Below are 11154 nucleotides of genomic sequence, written 5' to 3' on the forward strand. Positions count from 1 at the left end.
GGGTGTAATTTCGAGAAAGATGATTGTCTACACATACAATGGCTACTAAAGGTATGTAAGGTTGTCAATGTTTGTATTATTTGATTACACGCCTCTGTTTTAATCTGTTGTATTTCGCATGATGACAATCTATAATCATACCAATACAGACGTCTTCCAGATGGATTCATGTTCGAAATTTATTGTACATGTAAAGTGGATGTAATTCACAGATTTCCGGATTGCCCATGCACGTGATGTTATTCTATGATATTTCATTTCAATTATTTTACCATCGATATCTTTATCAATTAAAATGATAGCCATTTCCTACATGAATATGAACAATGTGCGTAAGGATATTGATGAATATAGTACAATTATTTTAAGGAATTGGGATTATCGACAGAAATGAAAGTAATATGTAAATATAAATATAAATTTCATTTTTGAAAATACTTGCGGGTATGAACAGCAACGCTTCACGCCAGCATACTTTCATGAATGTAAGCGCTAAGTTGAAAGCGCTTCATGAAGTATGCTACCGTAAAGCATCACAGTTCATACCATTATGTATTTTCAAAAATGAAATTCTTAGACATCCTGAATTATCCTTTGGTTATATATCTTCAATTTATTTAGAAAATAGAAAACCGAATGCCTAATCATAATTTTCTTTCATTATATTCGGTAAGAGAGAATCCAAAATTGGAATAAAATATCGATACTATAATGTCTCTCATGTTTGGTGATTAAAACAGACAATAATTTACCTGTAATCAATTTCTTTTCTTTTTTATTTACCTGGATTCTCATTTCCATTTAGTCAACGTGTTTTATAATGCAGAAATGTTAGGATGTTGGCTAAAAAGGGCGACCAATTAGAACCTTTAGGCTACCATGATTTGCAATGACACAGGTAGTAACGATACTTTAAAGTAGGTCGTCTGGGGTCACTATCGCAGCATGTGTACAGACGAGTGGAAACGTGTCTTGGTAATTGGTACTGAGCAGTAATACATAGGGTTATTAACATCTCGAAAAACTCGCTCGCGGTATATACAGTTGTATCATAACCTCTTCTTTTTTAGCCGGTGATAATTAACCTTTTATCTTTAGATGGTCTTAAGACACACAAGACGTCTTAAATTTCGGATGCTTTCTGATTTTGCAATAGCGTTGATAAATTACTATAGTCATGAGATGTATCTAAATAAATGTTCAAGAAAGATCTCAGATACCTTTATGAACAGTTTCTCTGCTATTTAAGTACTTGAATTTAATGAATTTAGCAAATTGAAGAAGAAAAAGCGAAAATTGTCTGCGATCATGATAAATACAGATCCTTCAAAAGAGAGATACAAGAGAAAAATGAACAGATAAGACTCTACACCAGAATCATGAATGGAGAAATGCACGAAACCAAAATTTACGTGAAAAATCAAGAGATAGACTTGGAAAAATTAACGAAAAAGCAGAGGAGGAGAAAATTACAAAAAGCGATCAATTCCAAGGCTACAAGCAGAGAGGATACTGAAAGTAGTCTAAACCAGTTAACTGACGACAACGAAGACAGAGTGGCTAGAGCGGCCAGGGGACTGTGTAGGAAAACTCTGGGATACAGAGGTAAGTGAGACTGGAGTGTCACTGTCATCTTTAGCGTGTGTGATATTTTTTTTCTGTTAATATCAAGAGTCAAGTTGACACAAGTCAGAAATGCTATGTATCCAGTGCTTGTTAAAATCACCCAAGTGCACTGTTGACATTTTGAATCGAATTTAAAATACAAACGCAGCATTAAGTAATGATAATATATGTATAAATATTTCACGGATTACATGAATGTGAATATTTTCGTGTGAAAATATTTTATTGAACATATATGCTAACGGCAAATTAACAACTCAACTTTTTTGACAAATGGGGTCATTTCAGCTTCTCCATCGTCAACTTCCCATATTTGTATGACTAGGTTTGTTTTATAAATCGAGGTAGGCTACTGACAAATATGTTGATGTTACAGGGGTTGGAACAATCTCCTTTAAAGTCAGCATTTCTCAAATTCTATGGTCGTTATAACGATTTAGTTTGCCAACCTACCATCGAGTCAAATGCTGTCTGAAACGTTTCATGTCAATTGTTAGGCCGTACTGGTTTTGACTACGGATTACTCCGTTTACCTGGTCAAGATATAGGGCTCACGGCGGGTGTGACCAGTCGACAGGATATGCTTACTCTCCCTAGATACCCGATCCCACCTCTAGTATATCCCGGGGTTCATGTTTGCCCACCTATCCAGTATGTATTTCTTATAGGAGTTATAGAATTGGTGTCTGTTCGTTATCTTCCCCTTTTCAACTTACTTACTGTGTATATAGAATTCTAAAGTTGAGTTTCCGAACATGAAAATAAAGTAATTACATTAGCAATAATTCAAAGTTTCTTTATTACCACGAATCAAGTGATACAAGAAAAGGATAAAGATATATCAGATATCCTCCTATGGGCAATTTTTGCGAATCGGAAAGAGCTAGCGGAGATTTCTTGGCTTCGAACCGACGACCATCTTCGTAAGTTTGCACGAATTCTTAGTGTATCTAAATGTATATTCGTTTTTTAATATGTATGTTCGTTTAATTTTACTGCTATATGATATATCTATTATATATCTTGTTTTCAGTGACAGGTCTTATTTGCTCTGCAATTCTCAAGAAACTTTCCAAGAAAGCTTATGGTGTAAAAGAGCAAAATTTGGCTGCAGAATTGAATGAACATGCCAAGTAAGTGCTTACTGCAACAGCGTCATACATTTTAGCCGGTTAATGCATTTTGAAATGAAAGTAGACGGCTTATTTTTTACATGCTATGCGAAATTATTATTTCGCATTTTGCTCAGGTACGAAGGACATTATCAAGAACCATATCCACAAAATAAATGTTGTAATAAGGAAAAATCTAACTTGATGATGAACACTTGTACAGTGTTTCTGTGACATGTCAATCACTGTAGATGCTTAGACCTTTGGAAGAAAATTTATTCATTCGAGAAAACTTTCCAATCTTTATAGGTACATATTTTTTGTATTGTCCAATATACAGTTGAGCAGAATAATTGATTGCTTAGTTGCCCATGTCAATTTTATCGTTTTACATATGCAGAATTTGATTTCATAGATACATGTTACTCTTAGTCTAGAATCTAATTCAGCCTTGTTATTAGGATTTAAGGGTGGGTGTTATTGCTTGTTTGACTTGGTTTTGTTAGATTGAGCAATGAACACTCCATCATAGATTGGTACACTTACAACGAGATCCACCGTTAAGTGCTTCAGTTTTATTATACGCCCGTCAATAGACGGGACGTATTGTGTTATGGCGCTGTCCTTGCGTCTGTCCGGCTGGCTGGCTGGTTGTCCGTCAGTCCCAGGTCATGTTTTCCGGACATTTTTCCGTAACGGATGCATGTACAACTTTAAAATTTGGTCACAATATCTCTCTCAAGAATTGTAAGTGAGAGTTTGCATTTCAGCTGGATTGGTCCATCTTTGACCTACTTTAGGGCTATAAGTAGGTCAAACCGTTTTCAGGCCTTTTTTTCGTTACAGATACAGATATTGCCCAGAAATTTACACATAAGTTTTCTTTCAGAGGAATACGAGTTTGCATTTCAGCTGGATTGGTCAGTCCATCCGTGGCCTACATGTACATTAGGATAAAAGTAGGCCAAATAGTTTTCCGGGCTGCTTTTGATTATGGATACAGATATTGCCCTGATATTTAGTCATAGACTTCCTCTCGGAGGAATACAAGTTAATTTTGCATTTCAGATGGATTGGTCCATCCTTGACCTACTTTTGAGCTAAAATAAGGTTAAACAGTTTTCCGGGCTTTCTTCATTATGAATACAGAAATTGCCCTGATATTTAGTCATAGACTTCCTCTCGGAGGAATACAAGTTAATTTTGCATTTCAGATGGATTGGTCCATCCTTGACCTACTTTTGAGCTAAAATAAGGTTAAACAGTTTTCCGGGCTTTCTTCATTATGAATACAGAAATTGCCCTGATATTTAGTCATATACTTCCTCTCAGAGGAAGACAAGTGCAGTTAACATTTAAGCTGGATTGGCGCACTACGACTTACATGTACAGTGCTTTAGGGGTAGAAGTACGTCAAACAGTTTTCCAGATTTTTTTGGTATGGTCACAGGTATTGCACTGAAATTTAGTCACATCCTCCCTTTCAGAGAAATACATAATCAGTTCACATTTGAAACATTTCAAGTTGATTGGTGCACCATGACCTACTTTAGGGCTAAAAGTAGATCAAATGGTTTCCTGTACTTTTTAACATCATAAATAGGTATCGCACCAACATTTTGTCACAACCTCAATCTCGTCGAAAATGTAATACATAATCAGTTCACATGCCAGATGGATTGGTGCACCATGACCCACTTTAAGGCTTTTCTATTCAGAATGTGTGTTGTATCAATTCAGAGTGCACAATATACTTCCAGGTTGAATTTCACTGTCCTGCGGGCGTATATTGTACTGTTTGCGATACTCTTGTTATACATCCATCAATGTTTCGTTTTGTGATACTATGGATTTCACATAGTGTGATTCGATTTTCCGGATTACCACAGTGTTTTTCTGATTCTGTATCAGTATTCCCTGAAACTGATGACGTCACAATGGATCAACACAACGTTTTTTTGTGGAAAATATCGACCACGACACAAACAAAACTGCGTACAAAAAATATAATTTCACTGTACGTCTATGTTTTTGATTATTTGGACTACATTTATTATCTCATAAATTTGAATTTAGAAATGCATGAGGGGTATATAATAAATTCATCATAATTACAGTAACTTAATCCGAAGAGTTGGATCACGTCTCGTTGACTGAGCGGTGCGTCTCGATTGATCTGATGATCGGCGCCTCTCAATCCAAAGTGATACCAATCTTCAGATCAAGTTACTGTAGTCATGATATATATATATATCGTATAATTTGAGCAGATTTCTGGAGAAATTCCATTGTCCTAGCTTTGTATGCTTCATAGGTTGTTCGAGGAACGATGTTTGGCCATAATGGACCGTTTGTACGAGGAGGACACTCGAAGCGCCATAGACCTAATGGACGACGTGTCCAATGTTTGGGGAATCAAGTCTAGTCCACTGACCTTCGCTCACGAGAACTTCTTGTATGACGTGGTGGCACATGCATGTTCCCAGAAAAACATGAACCGACAGTGGTACAACAACTTAGCTCCGGACCTCAAACCCTTCATGAAAGTGAGGCTCCTGGAATTTTCCCCTCAATTTACTGTCTTTACACTTAATACCTTATTTATGTTGATTTTCTTAAAAGCGGAATTTCTACGTTCTTTATTATTAACCCAAACATTTTGTTGTAGTCGATGTTTCGGAAATCAAGGAAGTTTTTCACGGCACCTGTGACGAAGTACATGTACAACTATGTAAGAACCTTGCCTAGTTACAATCCCGTTATTTGAATAATTGAATCAAATTTGCATATATTACCTGTAAAAATTGATATGTAAATTTTAATGCATGATTAATCTTTCAAAACATTCGGTAGTTGATATTCACTGTTTTCTTAATACTAATATGAATAACTTAATAATAATTTATATAAGTTGTTTGCTTGTTTGCTAATCATCGCAAAATAGAGTTTAAAGAAATGTTACTAATATTAATATGTAACAGATATATCCGCGTTAAATTCTCCACGGCAAATCATTCATTATCTACTGAGATGCACAGTAAAACACAATATTAATAATGCTCATTGTAGATTACCTTCCTGCTGATGCTGATATTGTAATGCTCATTGTAGATTACCTTCCTTGTGATGCTGATATTGTAATGCTCATTGTAGATTACCTTCCTGGTGATGCTGATATTGTAATGCTCATTGTAGATTACCTTCCTGGTGATGCTGATATTGTAATGCTCATTGTAGATTACCTTCCTGGTGATGCTGATATTGTAATGCTCATTGTAGATTACCTTCCTGGTGATGCTGATATTGTAATGCTCATTGTAGATTACCTTCCTGGTGATGCTGATATTGTACAGCTTCTTCGTACTGACAAGTATTGGTACAGAGTATTATGGCATGAATATTGCTATAGTATTTGAATATTTTGTCTACTTCTGGGGCTTTGGCGACTTGGTAGAAGAACTAATCGGCTGCTTTGTGAGAATTATTCTTCTTCTTTTCTTTAGGAAGAAAAAGCAAGTTTTAAATGACGAAATTGAATTTAGGTATAAATCGATCGATCACTCTAAAACAATCATTAGCATGGTTCTTTCATTCAATGTAGGGTTGTTTAGAATCAGTCGGTAAATCACACCGTGGATACTATGCCCGGCTGAAGAGATACGTTTACGATTTTTGGAATGTGGTAGATCTTTTGTCTTATCTGCTATTGATAACAGCGTTGTTTGTCCGGCATCTCCACCCTTCCTCCACCCAAACCGACGCCAGAAGGATGTTCTCGTTATCCCTGCTTGTCATGTATCTAAGGTTTTTGGAAGTTTTTCTGGTTCACAGAAGATTGGGACCTACGTTGATCATGATCAAGGAAATGGTTTGTACGAAATAATTAAAAAGAGATTTGAAGCGTTTTCAGCTGGATAAATGCAGTGTAAATTCATTTTCTCGAAAGTTAGCTTTTTTATAAGTAATACATTGATTGGTTTATAGTCTGATATATTGACACTGATCACGAATTCTTGCGATATATTCAAATATTAATATTTATGATCATTCATTTGTACCAAGGGCACCAAGATATCGATGCAAGGAAATGTATCACCATTCATGTGTAAAGGTTTTGTGTTGATTTTTCTGGTTTACAGTCTAGATATGTGTGCAAATTTCTCGACAATTCTGTCTTTGAACAGTTGAAGGACCTCATCGGCTTCCTGTTCCTTACCGTGTTTATTGTGATAGGTGTAGGGATATACTACCATGCCAACCTCTGGCCAGATCACCAGGAAATCTGGAAAGGAAGATCGTTGTTGAAAATAATTTACTACCCTTATTGGCAACTATATGGAGAGACATTTACCGAATTTCTGGAAGGTACGGAATAACTTGTTTTTGCGATAATCTAATTTTCGCTTTTTCCCCCGAGTATTTTTGAATCACAATGAAATTCGCATAAAATTTACATCGATTGTGTACCATTTCTTACAATATAAGAATAACTCAGTGAGTAGAAACCCGCCACCCAAGGTGTAGTACTATAATTATCTTAAACGGTGGCCAGGCGTTGTCACTCTGTACAGGCACCTGATAACTTGTTGAGTGAGAACATACATAGTTTGTTCTGTACAAAATTCAAATCTGTCACGTGTTACTTTTAATTTGTAACTTGGAGAATCGTAAACAAAGAACAACGCAGATAAAAAATAGCAGTATTTTGGGGGTATTTTCGCAAAATTTATTATATGCAAAATAACCTGTTATACGGTACATCTTACCGTGCGGTATAATGATTAAATGATTACCTTAGCAATATTACATGCAAGAATCACATTATATAGGTGTACAATCGATGAAATTGCTGTTTTCAACATTTAGATGACTGTCATAATTTCACGCATTGTGAATAGGACCTGCTGTGAAACAGTTGTGATTTTGCAAACGGTATAATAGTAATTGTTTTGCCATTTTCGACCACAGAGTCGTCCATTTCTGCTTCTTACTTAGATATTTTATTGAAAATAAATATTATCAGAAAACTAACAACTCTATGATAAACGGGATGATTTTAGCTTCTCCATCGTCAACTTCCCATATTTATGTAGCAATATTCCATCATCTGCATATGGTGTTAATATATCTCAACTGATTCGATACGCAAGAGCTTGTTCTGTGTATGATCAGTTTTTAAATCGAGGTAGGCTAGTGACAAACATGTTGATGATGCAGGGGTGTCAACAGTCTCGTTTAAAGTCATCATTTAGGAAATTCTATGGTCGTTATAACAATCTAGTTTGCCAATAAAACCTAACATTGGGTCAAATGCTGTCTGACTTGTTTCATACCGATTGTTAGGCCGATCTTGGCACACTGATTTTGACTACGGAATATAGTAATATTCCATTAGCACATGCATATGGTGTTTATGTCTCTGAACTAGTTCTGCGTATGATCAGTTAATCAATCGAGGCCGGCTACTGACAAAAACATTATTGTTACAGGAGTTTCAACAATGTCGTTTAAAGTAAACATTTTGCAAATTTTATGATTGTTATAACGTGTGTCATATACAGTATGATATTACCAGAGTGGATACAAATACAACCGAAATGCAATTTTAAACGTATTGAATGATGGGATGAATAACTATTATTTCAATTTTCAATTATGTTATTTTGATGTGATTATTATTGTACATGATTTATAAAGCGCTAATTATATCTCGAGTACTGTACAATATAACAAAAATGTACAGGTAAATGACATGAATTTGAAATCATAAATGGTATAAAATAATACATATGAATTAAAACCTTTCATGAATTAAAATTCAAAAAAATAAAAAACTATCAATTATGTCAACACTCTGATAAAGAATAATGATAACATAATTAAAAAATAAAATTTCATCATATCGATTTTTGCACAGCTTTATAAAGCTAAAGATGTAATTAAAATCTAGAAAAAAAAGACGGGTTTTCTAGTACCAACAGAAGTTTTATCTTTGTTACATGTATGAAGGCAAGGAACTTTCGGACTGTTCTGCTGTGGCTTCAGAATGGAAGTCGGGCACCTCCATAGACCGTTGTCCTCAAGAAGACTGGACAGTGTCTGCAATATCAGGCCTTTACATGCTGTTCTCTAACCTCCTGTTAGTGAATCTGGTCATCGCTATGTTCAGGTATTGCACATTTCCTCAATTGTTTGCTATTTATGACAGGTTTTATGCTAGAGTTCGTTTAAATTTCTAATTGGCTATTACATCATAATGAATGATGCAAATGAAATACTTATCGTGTATCTATTCCACAGTTATACTTTTGAGAGAGTTCAAGAGAACTCCGAAAAGTTGTGGCGATTTCACAGATACACAGTCATCAACGACTACGTCTGGAGGATACCCTCTCCCATCAACCTTATCTTACTACCCAAGCGCTTTTGTTGTCCCGGGGGTGGTCGTAAAAACAGATGCAGAGGTAACGTTTTGTTCAGCGGGGATCACAATATGAAAATTAACTAAAGTTACACTGTAATGTATTTTAAAAAAAAACACAACAGGAATAAAACTGTTGAAAGAAGAATAGTTATGCATTTGTATTCTATGTTTCATTTTTTATCCCACAATGTAATCAGAGAATATAGATAAATTTTGTTATCCAATGCAAATGTAATTCACATACAAAAGAAAGTTAACATAATAGATGGTGTATGGAATACAAATGGAAATTACACAATACAAAGATAGAATTCAAATGAAAAAAGAAATAAATGCAAATTATAGAATACGAAAAGAAAATGTCCAATACAAATTAACAATTACAACATACAAATAAACAAACTATGTAAAACAATGGTGATAATATTGAGTATGAAGAGAAAATTATAGTACATAGTATAAATGTAAAAGATTGGATATTGCAACGTTTGACATATCAACTTCTTGCAGTGACTTTGTATTGGGTCTTTTACATGTTAAATATCTTATGTATCCTTTCGCTTCTCTACAGCTGTTTTAGTGTGTTGTAACAAAGAGGAAGTGGAAAAAGGAAGAGAAAGCCACAAAAAAGAAAAGAAGTATAGAAGAAACCTTCAAAGAAATGTCGCGTTTGCAATTTACAACAAACTCTGATACCCGGATATAAAACGTTGATAATTCTAATTCTGATGTGATTTAACAGTGATCTACTATTAATCGACAGGGGATGTTAATACCTCCTAGGCACCTGATCCCACCTCTGGTGTGTCCAGGGGTCCGCGTTTGCCCAGCTATCTATTTTTAGTCCAGTCATTCCAGCCAAAAATATAGCGTAACCTCAAACAAATTGCAACAGAAATGGTTTTGTCTTCAAACGGTGAGTCAAGGGATGCTCTAGCGTATATAAAAATCGAGAGCACAGAACAAAGGGGAAACGTGTATTTTGGGGACAAAAACGTATATTTTGATAAAAAAATCACCAAAAACCGTGAATTATCATTTATCTTAACACATGACAGAAATAAAAGAAACACAATTGCTATAATTATCGGGAACGGTGTTAACATTCACAAACTACTTTATTCATAACAAAATTTCAAGTGAATGAATTTTTTATGAGGTGTAATGCCTTATTTTTGACGAAAAATCGATGAAAATGAGAAGAGTTTTATGAAACCCGTAAACATTTATTCTGGCACAAAATGAGATACTATTTATATGAGGCAGTTAAAGAAGTGATAATTAATTCATAAGAATTATTCAACAGTTTGAGATTTTATGATAATGAGTGTGTATCAGTGGCATATTTAAGGGGGCGAAGCCGGCGCCCCCCCTAAAATTTTCAAAATTAAGGTAATTCGTGGTATTTTGTTTAGCTAAACACATACACAATAGCTAAATAGTGTGGTCCAATGTCAGAGAAAACAGACTAACGTTTGTAGGTGATCACCAGCGCATAACAGTGGTACATGTAGGATAATATCAGTTCCATTTAAAGACATATTATTTGATACTATTATACGGTTGGATAATTCTGAGCTTTCTGATTGGCCAAGGTTCAACAAACTAAACGAAAGATAAAATGCAACGTTATATTCATCTCAACGTGCCTTTAAAGTGAATACTGCGTTTTCTTAACATAGAACGAAAATAAAATCGGGAAATCTCAAATTGATACGATTTGTTATTACTCTTTGGTCGTTTAAGGAAAGCTCGCCTCTTTCGACTGGGGCTTGAACTCTATCTGTGAACAAAAATGACCGATCACATAATGTTTCGTAAGCTCTGATAGCAGGTTTCTATGCGTCGAATCCTTCAATTTAACAATGAAACAATTGATGCCATTTCTCGGTCAATACGATGCTTTACTTACCCTTTCAGTACAATATTCATCTTCCTACGGGGATCGGGGAATTTTGTAGTTCTCGGGTAGCGTATCCCTATTACTTGTTA

At 35.1% G+C, this 11154-nt stretch overlaps 1 protein-coding gene across 1 annotated transcript in view; it reads left to right on the forward strand.

The window, feature by feature from the left end:
- Window positions 1-9855, forward strand: part of LOC125651318 (uncharacterized) — a 59685-nt gene extending 49830 nt beyond the window's left edge. The window contains 10 exon segments of the mRNA XM_056164500.1: window positions 1272-1605; window positions 2660-2759; window positions 5053-5200; window positions 5407-5469; window positions 6060-6212; window positions 6340-6606; window positions 6923-7103; window positions 8748-8907; window positions 9039-9202; window positions 9734-9855. Coding sequence (XP_056020475.1) covers window positions 1272-1605; window positions 2660-2759; window positions 5053-5200; window positions 5407-5469; window positions 6060-6212; window positions 6340-6606; window positions 6923-7103; window positions 8748-8907; window positions 9039-9202; window positions 9734-9855 — 1692 coding nt within the window.
- Window positions 9856-11154: the final 1299 nt, after the last annotated feature.

The sequence above is a fragment of the Ostrea edulis genome, chromosome 5 (assembly GCF_947568905.1).
Source record: "Ostrea edulis chromosome 5, xbOstEdul1.1, whole genome shotgun sequence".
Lineage (NCBI taxonomy): Eukaryota > Metazoa > Mollusca > Bivalvia > Ostreida > Ostreidae > Ostrea > Ostrea edulis.